At 32.7% G+C, this 14,814-nt stretch overlaps 3 protein-coding genes across 8 annotated transcripts in view; 2 read left to right on the top strand and 1 right to left on the bottom strand.

The window, feature by feature from the left end:
* Nucleotides 1–11,692, bottom strand: part of LOC123015100 (kelch-like ECH-associated protein 1B) — a 41,147-nt gene extending 29,455 nt beyond the window's left edge. The window contains exon 1 of the mRNA XM_044414597.1: nt 11,674–11,692. The gene's annotated coding sequence lies outside the window, so the exon portion shown is untranslated. The remainder of the gene's footprint in view (nt 1–11,673) is intronic.
* LOC123015119 (deoxynucleotidyltransferase terminal-interacting protein 1) lies at nt 1,977–3,782 on the top strand. Its single transcript, XM_044414611.1, has 4 exons — nt 1,977–2,244; nt 2,307–2,513; nt 2,567–2,770; nt 2,819–3,782. The coding sequence occupies exons 1-4, from the start codon at nt 2,188–2,190 to the stop codon at nt 3,665–3,667; spliced, it is 1,317 nt and encodes a 438-aa protein (XP_044270546.1). The 5' UTR covers nt 1,977–2,187; the 3' UTR covers nt 3,668–3,782.
* Nucleotides 11,693–13,633: 1,941 nt separating the features above from the next.
* The window catches only part of LOC123015952 (RNA-binding protein Musashi homolog Rbp6), a 301,201-nt gene continuing 300,020 nt past the window's right edge, over nt 13,634–14,814 (top strand). For 4 of the 6 annotated variants that reach the window (XM_044416064.1, XM_044416060.1, XM_044416061.1 and 1 more), the window contains exons 1-2: nt 13,634–13,825; nt 13,916–13,956. In XM_044416064.1, the coding sequence (XP_044271999.1) occupies nt 13,761–13,825; nt 13,916–13,956 (106 nt within the window). In that variant the 5' untranslated portion in view covers nt 13,634–13,760. The remainder of the gene's footprint in view (nt 13,826–13,915; nt 13,957–14,814) is intronic. The other 2 variants (XM_044416063.1, XM_044416059.1) reach the window with 1 other exon arrangement.

The following is a 14,814-nucleotide window of genomic DNA, read 5'->3' as shown; positions in this document are numbered from 1 at the left end:
ATTTAAAGTTTCAAGTTCTTCCCCACCCACCTTATTCGCCGGATTTGGCTCCCTCCGATTATCATCTGTTCCCAAAACTTAAAACATTCTTGGCTGGGCAAAAATTTCAATCAAACGAAGAAGTTATAAAGTGCGTAAACGACTATTTTGAAGGGCTCGAAGAAAATCACTTCCGCGAAGGGATAAAGAAACTTGAGAAACGTTGGGGCAAGTGCGTTGAACTTCGAGGAGACTACGTCGAAAAATAAAGTCCTTTGCAAAATTCAAATCAATGTCTTTAATATCAAACCAAGTTATTCATCAAACAACCCTCGTATGAGTTCAACTGATTTTCGTTGGCGCTTTAAACTGAGGGACTTCCAGCTTTTAAGTTAAAAATGTGTAACCTCATAATATTATGGTAATTTATTTTGTTGTACTTTACTGTTAATTATCTGTTTCAAAAAGAGTAGAGCAACACAGAAAAGTTAACGGGTCGGTTAATAAAAGGCGAATTGACAATTAATTTTTTGTTATAAGTTAATGTGGGATTAACTCCTGAATCTGAGCATCTGGTTGGTTCAAACATGGTCACGTGATCAGTTAATCTAACGTTTGATTGCAATTAACTTAATGTCGCTTTTATAACTTACCCCACATTCGCGCTGTAATTTACATTACTTAAATAAATATCGAGCGATCAAGATAATTTGTAATCGACTCATCTTGGCATCCGAGAACATATGTCTGTTTTTGAACGTGAAATGTCAAATAAAATAACAAGTCGAAAGGCAAAACGGCAAAATAGGCTGGAATTACTCGCCGACGTATAATAATACGAGTAGGACCGCTCTTTTTTGAAGGTAAATTATAAATTTAATTATTATAATCATCACCTTTTTGATCATGCCATTTTACATTTCCACTTGTCATTTTACTTGACATTTTACACATATACCTTTTCGGATCCAAGGATGACCCGATTACAAATTTTCTTGATAACAATGGGTGTTTTTTTTATATTTGCGGCAAAGCTATCCATAATATTCTAATGAGATTTTTTTGGTCTATTTAATGTTGCATATGCATCTGCGTCTTTAAACTTAAAGCATCCAGCCACAGTAAATTTTAATCTGACCGAAATTTGACACAAACATTGACATAACAAAGTAGAAATTATACACTCAGCACTTAGAAGTTTCAATCAAAAGTTATGTTTTAATTTACACATTGCGTGTAATACATTATTTCAAAATGTAACACTTGACCATCACTTAACATCTGTTTTTGGAATTTGCTGTAATTATTATATTATAACAATAAAATCATATCGAAAATCAAAATAAAATAATCTTTGAATAAATTCATATACAGAGTGCGCCAGAACTCGCGCCCCAGAGAAAAATGCCATATAAGGTAAGATACCAGGAACATGGAAAAAATGTTAAAAAAACCTCTATTTATATAAATTTTAAAGTTATGAGGGTTTATAGTTTGCACTTTGATTCTATTTATTTCTGTTGGAAAAATAATTTTTCAAGTTTTTTTGCTATAGGTTATTAAAAGAGGAAACAAGGAAGCTGTATCCTAAATTGTAACTCTGTTCAATGCTATTTGTGGATTTTATTGGCAAGATTTTTGTCCCTTTACTAAATAATTGTAAAAGAACGTATACAAAATCATCAGTATCATTAAATAGATATAAAAAATGTCAAATGTCAAAAAATATATGTCAAAATTTTTTGACAGATAGATTTTTTTAAATATTTTTTTCATCTTCCTGGTATCTTACCTTTCTTGAAAATTTTCTCTGGGGCGCGAGTTCTGGCTCACCCTGTATTATTGCCTCTTGCATAGTATTTCCACTTTATATAATTTTAAAACTTTAACAATTAATTAAATGTTGTTTAGTGAGATCTTTATTGTGTATTTTTAAATTTTGAACTTGGCGGTCGCCAAATTTTCATTATTTTTATATTATGTTGGTGTCACTAGCATCACTATTCTCACGTCAGTGTTGAACTGTTAAAGCGATTTTTTTTTAATATCAAGTACAACAAAGATAAATCTTTATTGAAATAACAGTTTTTATTAGATTTAGGAATATTATACATAATTACACAAATACTGCTGCAACACTTCTAAATATTAGAAAGAGACAAAAAGTGTGGTTATGTTTACGTAGTTTTCATAAATAAATAGACAACAATGATACCTCCTGTAGCACCTGGACAGGCTGAAGAAAAACAAAATATGGTTAGTTGGGTGAGTCTTTATGATTGTGATCAGCGATAAGAATTATTAATTGTGAATATTATGCATTGCAGAAGAACACGTTCAGTATGAGACAAATCAGTCTGATGAATCTCGCCGCTTCTCAGTTGGGGGTAAAAAACGGGAGTAGGTCTGCAATTCCGAATTGTAGAAGAACGTACAGCATTACCAGTCCCGCCAAATCGTTGGATCTTTTAAGACAGAATTTACAAAGTGCCATTAACAAAGACATAGAATCGGTTATAAGAAAGTATTTGGAGGTTTTTTAAATTCACATTATACAACAAACTGATCTATTTTTAACATATTCTAGAAATTTTTTCAACCCGCTATTAACAACATTAAAATTAATTTGGGTAATGACAGTGTAACTGAAGACCATGTGAAGGAAGTGTGCAAACAGATGCTGGAAGATGCTAAATTGATGTACAAATTTTCACCAGGGTCACGCGATAGTTCACCTTATGATTACAGTGACTCTGAAGCTAGTACAACAGATGGAAAATGTGGTCACAATGTAAACACAGATTTGGCTTGACTATTTTTATTAAACGTAAAATTTTAGAGCCCTCTTCATAGAAAAAGGAAAGGATCTGATACTGATTCAGAGACAAACAGCAAACGCCACAAGTCACAGTTTTTTTACATGACTGAATGTGGCAAATACAAGGTCCCAATTAAAAGAGAAGGTGTAAAGTGGAATCCTGACAGAATCACCGAAAATACTTTGTTCATAATGGGCCCTAGAGCCAACAAGGTTTTAGGGTATGGACAGACAAGGGGGCGTCTCTATGCCCGACATCCTGATTTAGTTCGCTACTCTGGCGACCAGGAAGATAAAGAGTGGTTATCAGCTAAAAATTTAATGCCACCAAGTGGCGGAAAGGCATATCTGATGATTTTAGAAGATATCAAAGAATTAACAGAAAGCGATGAATACAAAAACAATCCCAATTTGCAGTTGCACGAGTTGAAGGGTTTTATAGCACCACAATTTTTAGTCAACAAGGTCAAATTATTCATTCAAAATTTTAAGACTGATAAGAAACCTTTTATGGGTTTAGATTTATTTGATTTCCGCAGTCAGTCAATTACTTCACCAAATACTACACCAGATTCGGGCCCGTCTACGCCTTCTGATTCTGTACACGTGGAAAGTCAGACAGGAAGTACAAGTTCTAAGCAGTCTGAAAATAATTTTGTTAATATTCCTGAAATGAGTCCTAATTCAAACCATTCAATTATTTCAAGCCAAAGTCCTATACAAAATTCTGGGTTGCTCTCTCCCAACATGTTGATGACGATTGCGAATAATACGGACGGTAGTGGACCCGTTATGATTCTAAAGGAGAATACACAGAATGATACTTGTTTAACGAGTATTTTAGCAAGTGATAACTCACAAGATTTTTAGCCCCATTTTATATGTTAGATACTTTATTTTTGTATTTGTTTTTAATTTATTTTGTTGAATGCATGTGTATTACCCCGTTTTACAATAAATACGTAATGAAGTTGTTTTTTTTCAATGGATGTTGCCAATTTTTAGCGTATTTTTAGTACAGACTTTTTTTCATTACTTTGTTGTCATTAGTGTTTTTAACACTAAGTGACAGCATATTAAGTGTTCCAGTGAAAGATGTGTATTTATAACTTTGTGAATAAGGAAGTGTAAAAATAATTGAGCAATGATTGAAAATTTTCAGTCAGGTGTTACATAGCTCATTCGTTATTTATTTAGTAAAGTGGATACAAATTTATTAGTGAATAAATAATATCTAAGTTGAATTTGTACTAAATAATAATGAACACTTCTATTTTCAAATTTATTAGCAATAAATTTATCTTTAAAAAATAAATAACTCGTTTTTGTTTGAAAAAGTTTTGAATTAAAAACGTTAGTTTGAATGCAAGTTCTTCTAGTTACAAGTACATATTTCGGTTAATAACATTAGATGTTAGATGTGAAAATGGTAAATATTTTCTCTTGTTTCGGTTTCATAAAAATGGTATACAGTAAAATCTCCTATAAGCGGTCACCGCGACGGTGACATTCTTTTTGTCCGGTTAATGGAGGTGTTTTCTTAAAAGAAATAATAAAGTGTACATTAACAAAAATAAATAAAAATATTAAAAAGGTAATAACATATTATTTGATACAATAATAGGACTTATTAATTATTTTTTGATGAAAAATTCAAATAACGTATGTAGTTTATTGCTTCTTGAAACGAGCAAATCTATAATTAAAACTACATTATTCTGACTCAGTAAAAAGTAAAGTTCATTTTTCTCTTTATTTTGGACTTATTTTGTGGAATTAATATTCTCTGCGTTAAATCACATTGGCGGTTTTACTTTTATGGTAACGATGCCACTTTGATAAATGAGTTTACGCAAGTTATATAACAAAAATGTTTTGGAAACACATAATTTTATTAAATTGCAATTTTAAAAACAGCTTTAAGATAAAAAACACGGTCATTTTTAATAAGAACAATCATTATTCAATTAATTAATTAATTTTCAAAGTGACATCGTTGTCAAAAAAATAAAATCACCAATGTAATGAGATTTCAAAAGCAGAGAAAAATGTTTATAAGTTCAAAAACCAAGAGAAAAATTAACTGTTCTAAATCTCAAAGATAACAATTTTTCCTTTTTGTAAATTCAATGCGGGGACATACTGTATAATATATTCTTTATTGGACAGTCTATTTTTTCCTGTAAGTATTTCTCCGTTAACTTAATGCAAGTAGTAACGTGCGATCAAAATAAAAGATAATTATTTAGAGTAGGTGGTGATTAAAGTCCTTCAGAAGGCAATCCTGAGTTTTGACATCAAATGTTAGCGGAACCTTTGACAAGTTTGCGTTTTATTCATTTTGAGTGAAATAATCTTCACTTTAGAGCAGAAAATTTTTATTGTTGCAAGTTATTACAAAAATGCTGTACAAGACGAAAACGGAGAATGGTCATTTTCACTTTCAGTTTGTGTGGAAAATTCCCAGCCCACGTGCTGCCAACTGTAGAGTATTAATCGTCGCCTACTCTAATTTTTTTTTTTTTTGATTGCACGGTATTTATATGTAATACATAAGAACACAAAGATTGACAGAATTTTACCACTGCTGAGGTCTGAATCTGAATGAAACATTTACCAGAGCATATACCCAGTTATGTGATTCCCCGAATTTTCATTTTTTGATTTTTATGACAGTCAGTCATAACAATAACACACGCGCGCATGACATACTGTCGCTCAAAACGGGGCTAACAAAAATATTGACAGAGGAGGCCGCTTATAAGAGAGATTTCACTGTACTTTTAAAGGACAGCCCTGTATATCTCAAAAACTATAAACATTCGAATAAAGCAAGTTGAGTTCTTTTGACTTCTTTTAAAATATATTTAAATATGTTAAAATATTTGCACAAACTTTTGATTTTGGTATAACGTTCTGAAATTGTTTGACACCTAGAATATGTATTCTTGCAATTTATAAGTAAAGCAATATATTGTTATGACCATTTTTATGTTAACCATGATTAAAAAACAGTTCGTTTCTCATCTACACAGTTCCACACCTGGAAGCAAATACCTCACTTTTTACACGCTAATAAATTCTAGGTCCTCGTAATGAGATGACAACATTTTCATTACATACGTACTCCACTTTTGCATGACATTTACGGGGACTGTTTTATGAGACACGACGACATTTAAAAAATGTCCCTACATTCCCATTACGACCGTAATTAAGCGCGGGTCGTTTTTTGTAACACCTGGTTGATCGGAATAGCAGACTAGAGAATACGTATATTATGCACATCTGTGCATCATCGTGCATCGGGAATATCTTCCTATTTGCAAGAACTTTTGACTCACTCTAAATAGTTCTCTTAAATTGGACTAAGTCCAGATAGCAGTGCATACAACCAATAGAGCTTTTTGCGAAGAAAATTTTATGAATTGCATGTGATGCGATTGGAGGTATACAGAGTGTGTCAGAACTCTCGTCTCAGAGAAAAATTTCAAGTAAGATAAAATACCAGGAACATGGGAAAAATGTTTTTCTATTTCGGTGTTAGAATAGGTCTATTCCAGCACGCAAATGACGTCATTTGCGTGCTGGAATAAGTCGTTCGCGGTAATTTAATTTTAGTGACGGACTTTTTTCACAATTCATTTTCAAATGTGAAAATAAGAATAATTTTTATTTTTTACAGCCGCCTAAAATTATTCCACACATAAATGTCGCCAACCGTCGCAAAATTCTCTAGAAAAAAAATTAATTTTCGTTTTTAAATTTATAAAATGATATAAAGCGGCTAAATAGAAAAAATAGTATAAAGCACTTGTTGCAGAAGGTTCTTCAATCACTCATTTGTTCCTCAACTCGCCGCTACGCGGCTCGTTTCGGAATTTCAAATTTGTGCTTCTGCAACTTGTACTTTAATATACTATTAAAAAATTCTATCTGTCAAAAAATTTTGACATTTATTTTTTGACATTTGACATTTTTTTATGTTTATTTTATGATGCTGATGATTTTGTGTATGTTTTTTTCATTATTACTTAGTAAGGGTACAAAAATTTTTGCCAATAAAAGCCACAAATAACATAAAACAGAGTTACAATTTAGGATACAGCTGCCTTGTTTCCTCTTCTAATAGCCTGTAGCAAAAAATCTTGGAAAATTATTTATTCAATAGAAATACATAGAGTCAAAGTGCAAAATTTAAACTCTTTTATAACTTTGAAATTTTTATGGATAATTTTTTTTAAACATTTTCACCATGTTCGTTATCTTCCTTCCTTACCTTATCTTTTCTCTGGGCGCGAGTTCTGGCTTATAGTTCTTCTAGAAATAAGTGAGAACAGAGTCAATTGCTTAATTGCACCCTAAGAGCTGGGTATCAATTCCTAGTCATAAACTGTTTAAAACCCGTTGCAGCAGGTCAAAATGTTGCGATTTCTTGCAAGCAGAGACGGACTCAGGAAACTGTTTGAGTTGAGTATACTGTTATTTAAAAAAAATACGCTACAACCAATAAAAAAAAACATTTTTATTAAAAGCTGCACAGAAAACGAAACCGCAGTATTTAACATAGCTATTGAATAGCTTAGTTTTCACACATTAAGCTTTGCATAAAGTGAATACGGCCCTGGAAACCAGCTCAGCTGGCTAAGAGATATTTTTATTGGGGATTAAAACCGCCGGTAGCCCTCTGTGGGTTTACCAAGGATAATTACATCCATAAAGCAATTGACTCTGTTCTCACTTATTTCTAGAAGAACTATACCTGTATGTTTTTTGTAATCGTGAGCTTTGAATATTGGACGAAATAATAGTCACTAAAAGTTTTACTTATTAATTGAATTTTATTGCAGCTGAATATTATTAAAAGAGCTGTTGGCAAAAAATACGCCGGCAAAATAACTTGTAATCTACAAAAGCGCTGAAGGGTCACACACAAAGATATTTTTTAACAAAATTGACAGTTAGTAACTATCAATTGCCAGATAGTAAGTGGCAATTGCAAGATAGTACAGATTTCACCCTAAAGGGTTGAGTTTTATTACATTTTGGAATAAATTCACCGAATTCTGAAGTGTAGTTTTTTTTTTCGCGTTAATACATACCAGGTTAATAAAAAATATGGAACCAAGCGTTTTTTTCGTAAACTAAGCACTTTACGAAAAAAATAATTAGTGTAGAGTAAAGTACAATTAAAATGTGACCATTTACCAAGAATAACATTTTTCGGAATTAAGTTTTCGAGTTCTGAATTTTTTTTTTTTAACCCGGGCTTTCCAACGACCAAAGTCATGAAACGAACCACTCGTTCAAGTTCGGAAAATCTTCGTGATGAGCTCGGAACGCAACTTTAACAATTAATTTAAAAAAAGTACTGGCTAAAAAACAATTTTATTTAATTAGAGGTCATTTTTAGATTATAATCTTTAATTAAAAAAAAAATTACCATGGTGGGTTGCAATTTAAAAAAAAAAAAATTCCTGAAATCGAAAACTAAAAGAAATTTTGAAAAATGTTATTCTTCTAAATGGTCACATTTTAATTGTAGTATACTAATTATTTTTTTCGTAAAGTGTTTAGTTTACGAAAAAAACGTTTGGTTCCATACTTTTTATTCACCTGGTATGTATAATACCGTATTTAATTTTTTTTTCATATTTCACTCTTAGGGGTGACTTTTGTTAACTTTTAAATTATGTGTAGAGACGTGTAAGTATTGTGAACAAAAACACAATTTAACCCGTCACACCAAAATTTTATTTCAGCCACAAAATGGTCATCCTCAGGTGAGAATAATACTAACTCTTAATTAATTATTAATTTTTAGAGATTTTGCCCTTAGGGGGTGAATTTTATCACCTTCTGGGGAGAGTTAGAGATAAAAATAAAAAAAAAATGAAAAAATAAAATTACCAAAATTACATGATGTGTCTCAAGCTGCCTATACAGGCTGCGCCAGAACTTGCGCCCCAGAGAAAAATGCCATGTAAGGTAAGATATCAGGAACATGTAAAAAATGTTAAAAAAAATTCTATCTATAAAAATTTCGAAGTTATGAGGGTTTCAATTTTGCACTTTGAATCTATTTATTTCTGTTGGAAAAATAGTTTTTCAAGTTTTTTTGCTATAGGCTATTAAAAGAGGAAACAAAGAAAAAAAAAGAAGCTGTATTCTAAATTGTAACTCTGTTCCATGTTATTTGTGGCTTTTATTGGCAAAATTTTTATACCTTTACTAAATAATTATAAAAACACATATACTAGATCATCAGTACCATTAAATAGGCATAAAAAAATGTCAAATGGCAAATAATAAATGTCAAAATTTTTTGACAGATAGAATTTTTTAAACATTTTTTCCATGTTCCTGGTAGCTTATCTTACTTGAAAATTTTCTCTGGGGCGCGAGTTCTGGCGCAGCCTGTATGTAAGACTTATAGTTTATGTTATTTTTACAAATGCCACTCTCAGGTGGTGACTTTTTTTTTAAGCATTCTACCAAAACTTTGGTTTTTGTAATTTTATGGATTGTAATTGACACGCATGCAGTCGATAGGCATAGGCATTAATAAATTATGGCATTTATTACATCGTAGATGTGTTAATAGTTATTTGTGTTACAAGAGAGGAAAGTGTATCTTTTCTTCCCACAGGTGGAAATTTTGCTTTTTATTTTTCACTAAATAAATATCACTTTATTACCCTTACCTATAAAAGTTTCAAAATAATTGACATCGCGGTAGGCGTTGAGACTGTAAACCACATTTTAATTTTACTTCTAAAAAAGTTACTAATGTGAACATTTTTTAGATCGCGATTCGTCATAAAAATTACATTTATTCTATTGAATTCTGTCTAACAAAATAGCATAAGTACAAAAGGAGAAGGTTGAGAATTGAATCGGGGAAAAACATCGAATTGAAGAAGGTACTGCAAGGATGTAGAAATGCATATAAAGAGAAAAATGTGCTGAGATTTGTATAAAACGAGAATGTGAAACAGAAGCGAATAATGGCAAAATTCTGATGTGCATACAGAACAGTAAAAGATCTGGAAACTGGGAGAGTGTAAGTTTTGATTGGAACCCGAAGAGAGGTGTAAAATGTGAGGAAAGGAGAGTGAAAAACAATTAGACATTTACCGAATGGATGTGATATCCTTAATGAAGGAAAGCAGGATATGGAGTATTATTTATTGACTTGCAGTGTACTTTAAAGTCACATTTTTTAAAATACATTTTCAAACATTATTTCTTTTAGTCAAATATGAGTAAATTTAAAATGAAAGTTTTTGGTTTAAGAAGAGCAACAAAGTTAGTGGCAACAAGTGTTAAATTGCATATTAATCATCAGCAACCATTAGTGTGATTTCTTCTGTGTCAGATTAATTATCATCAGTAACAGATCTTCATCTTCTGAATCAGACATGTTAGTAGTGTTAATAATAGAAGGTGGAATTTCATTAACATCATGAGTGCCCATATATTTCTTTCAATCACTCGTTGATTATAATATGTTTCACAAAAACCCCACGATAATTTCATAGGGTTTTATTGGCAGTTGTAAGGCCGTAGTCTCAAAACTTCATGACTTTCGGCTTGTAATAACTCGTCGATTTCCTACCTTTTTGCAAAAGGTTTTACTAAATCCAAAACTTGTTTTTTTGAAAAATTATCAATACAAGATATGCTGTGTCTACTTGAATGGAATGGCAAGGAGCATTATCCATTATAATTACACATTTTGAATTTAATGATCGCAGGGCAGGTACTGAATTATCAAAAATACATTTTTTAAAAAGCTCCCTATTCATTGTTTTTTGATAATTCCTATCATTTACTTTGCTGTCTAATATAAAATCACAACCTGCAAGCATCCGTTCTTAGTTCCAGCATTAAGAATGGTATACCTTCTCTACCTTCAGCCTTAAAATTGGATGGAATGCCTTTTGAAGTGCTTTCTAAAATCCACTGACAAACTTGACTACCATTTGCAAACACTCAAGTTTTATCCAGAAATATAAATGTTACAGTTTCCTTTTTTAGTTGTATGTATCTACCGCAAAATCGCACTCTACGAAGAACGTTTTGTTGTCTCTCAATAAGAATCATCCTTCTATCAACCTTTTTATATTTATAACCAATTTTCTTTAGGATACTATAAAGAGTCGTTTTACTTTGATGAAAGTCTAGATATTCTTTGGCATATTCAAAAATAATTTCAAGATTTATGTACATAATCATTTTGTTTAATTAAAAAAAAATAAAATCATTCTTGTGCTTGCATAAGAAAGTTATTAGACCCTTAATTTCACCAATCCCAGAAGGGCACCTCAGGATGTGATGGAAAAATTATTTCCGTTACTAGGTTACAAAAATACTAGAAATTTGCCTAAAAGTTTCAAAAATAGCTGGATTACTGAAGTTTTGACATTCATTAGTTTCCTGTCATGTGTTGACATAACACGCTATTTTCGAATATTTTTCTCCCCGAAGAGGCTGTAGGTTCACGAGCGTAATGAATGGTTCGAATTTGTGTTAGGTGACAATTGTAAGGTTTAAGTTAACAAGTTTAACTATGTACTATAAGTTACTTGTACTACCTAAATTTGAGGAATTTTTTTCCCCACGGGGTGTTTGTGGTCTTGAGGTTGAAATTTAAAAGAGATGATATGCACGGTAGAAGAAGCCTATTACGCTAAATAAATAAAAATTCGCGATGTGAAGGGTAATAATTCATTTTTTTTTTTGAAATCGTACTGCAATGAATAATTTTCAACCCGGGAAGTATACCATTTTACCGGACTAGTCCGCTAAATGTGTTTTTACCGGACTAGTCCTGTAAAAACAACAAATTGAATTCCAGGAAAAATTTTTCATACCTTTCTCACGACACAGAAGGTAATAAATTGTCACAATACGCTTTGGGCGGCATCGTTAATGTTATTTTCACACACTAAATGACACTCATTTTCAATACGAAACTCACAACAAATTGTAAAGCGAAACGTTGTTTTCACAATTTTCACAAATTGAAAAATTTTTGTTGACTGGTTGTTCAGGTAACACACGGGTAATATTATCATATCAAAGTCTACTTCAGATTTTAAAACATAAAATTCTTTAGCTAAAAGTGGAAAATTTTCGATTACAAAAAGAAATTGCCCGGAAAGTGCTTTTACTAGTCCTCTAAGCTACTCGTCCTGGTAAGTATTTGTGGTATTTGCTTACTCGTCCAATAAAATCTAATTTTCCGGACTAGACACGTAAATATCTATTATATTAACTGTTTGAGAACTGCTACTTCGTCTTCGGCCGTTACCTTATTGTGTTTCACCGTAAATCATTACCACCACAACCAATTTATTATTTCAATGTTTGCGATCCAAAAATTTAGAAAAAAATCAAGAAAAAACATATAAAGCTTATTGGAGACCATTTTGGTTGAAGTAATTCAAAAGAAGATCTTTGAGTTTTGATGAAAACTAAGATAAGGCAAAAGCAAATTAAATGATGACAATGTTAAAACTATGAAATGACTTTTCTCTTTCATTGTTATGGATACGATTTTCTTATTTGTTGCCACAATATAATACCGTGCGTTGAAAAAAAATTATAGGCGACGATTACTATTCTACAGTTGGCATTGTTGGCAACACATTGCCTGAGAATCTGGGCTGGAAATTTTCCACACAAACTGAAAGTGAAAATGACCATTCTCCGTTTTCGTCTTGTACAGCATTTTTGTAATAACTTGCAACAGTAAAAATTTTCTGCTCTAATTAAGTAAACATTATTTCACTCAAAATGAATAAAACGCAAACTTGTCAAAGTTTCCGCTGACATTTGATGTCAAAAATCAGGATTGCCATCTGAAGGATTTTAATCACCGCCTACTCCAATTTATTTTTTTTTTATCGCACGGTATTATCTTAACAAAAAATAACTTTACAATTTTTTTCATTTTTAAAACAAGTATTATGATTCCCTACTGCTATTTTTTCGCATTTTTCTTCAAATTATCTTACAACAGTTTTAATTGCATTAATTTACTTGTAACTGACACATACTGAGATTTTCAGGTTAAAAAATACACTAGTCACATAATCCTTTTCTTATTGTTACACAATTCTTGTGTTCTTGTTTTCTTAAATCAGAACATTTAATTGTTTTTGTTCCAAAATGTTTAATTAAAAATAAAATTGGTTATTTATTGACAGTATTGAGTCGTAAATTTATCCGTGCCTAGAGTGATATACAATTTAACTCTCTTCCTATTTATAATTTAAAGATATGAAAAGCTTTCGGCAAAGGAAACGTTGCAGGCAGGTGCGTTATTTTTCTAAAAAGCGATCGAGCGAAGTTCCCTCCGATTTGGCGTCAGTTTGGAATTTGTCCAGTATTAATTTTATTTGTTGTTCGTTCGAGAAGATGTGGTTCGGTCGAAAAGGTGGAATGTTTACGAGGCAAAGAAAGGAGTAGTAATTTAAGGGTGTTATCGATTTTGTTCGAATGTGCTCGAGTTGCAGCACGTCAAGGTGCCGGCGCGGCAGGATCGCGCTCCTCCTGCTAGTCTTCCATCCATCCGACACACTGCCCCACATCCGGTCGTACGTTATTTCCGCGTTTTTATCGTTTCGGTTGTGTGCGTTGTTGTGTGCAAGTCAAGGCGCACCACCACCACGTACCTCTGCGTCATCGCCGTCGTCGCACTGACGGTGCACGGATTGCACCCAATCACAGCCATTGTTTGTCTCATCCATCAGCATTTCCACGCAGACGCGGACGCCGTCTCCGAAGCGTCGTCGAACTCGACCGATCCTCCGTCGGCGCGCCTCACCGACCATCGTTCTCAGTATCGTGTTGACAGTGACGCTGAGTAGGCGATTCCGGGAGTCCGCTAGCCTATCCCGGTTTCTATTTACCTTTAGTTTAGTCGTAGTTGAGCAAATCGAAGTCACTCAGTGTTATGGAGCCGCAGAACCAGGAAATTGTGGCCAGCGGTTCGCCCGCAGAGGTGCCCAACGATCCGGGGTAAGTAAAACACCGGAGTCTACCGGAATCGCCGGTGCGCCACATGACTTTTTTTGAACGACAACACTAAACACTCATCTTCGGTTGCAGGAAAATGTTCATCGGTGGACTCAGCTGGCAAACCAGTCCAGGTAAGCCTACACGTGACTGTGTTGTTATCAGTGTTATCCCGTGAAGTGCAAACAGTGATAAGAAAGAAGATCCAGGAAATAACACCAGTGCTTGTTACCCTTTTTTCTTTCCTACAACATGCGATTGTCATTACCATACATGGTGTTATTACATTACTAGATGAGTTTTGATTGTTGTTCACGCTTAAATTAGTACGATGTGCATTGATCACTTGTAATTTAGCTCCAAAGTTCACGTCTATTTCCATTCGTTAAAACGTGCGCCAGTTCAATAACACTAACAAAAACAAATTCTCCACAAACTTCATCAATATTTTATTTTAATTGCATTTACGCCAACTGCAAGGTGTTAGTCACTTGAGGTCTCACGATTTTGTGCAGACTTTCGTGCTTAAACTTCCGGGAAAACTTTGAAGATGGCACCAGCAGTGTCGTGAAAATACCTTTATACCAAAAATTATATTTTAATTTCAAAACTTTAAATGTTACGTAACCTCAATTTAACACGTGCTCATTTTAATTATACGACATCTAGTGTTAATTATATGAACAAGTTCGATTTTTTCATTTATTTTGATGTCGGTTTGACATGATAAATCTCAATTAAGGTTCGGATTTTTTCTCTACATTGCTATTGTCTTTTAATTGATAATGCAAATTTACGATAATTAACCATTCTTTGCGTTTACAACAAATTGCCGGCCTCGTTATCATCGTAATCATTAAAATTAATTGCTTTCGAGCGATAATTAAAGTTTTTAGGACCACCATTAAGCGGTCATTTTACAATTTAGCTAAAACATTATAATATTGACGAGATTATCTATTTCATCAACCTAAAGTAATACCAGTAGTAAA

The sequence above is a fragment of the Tribolium madens genome, unplaced genomic scaffold (genome assembly GCF_015345945.1).
Source record: "Tribolium madens isolate multiple individuals breed KSU strain unplaced genomic scaffold, Tmad_KSU_1.1 Scaffold_19;HRSCAF=116;Tcas5.2_LG9, whole genome shotgun sequence".
In the NCBI taxonomy this organism is placed as follows: Eukaryota; Metazoa; Arthropoda; class Insecta; order Coleoptera; family Tenebrionidae; genus Tribolium; species Tribolium madens.
The sequence above is the reverse complement of the archived record's forward strand: the minus strand, read 5'-3'. Positions and strand labels throughout refer to the sequence as shown.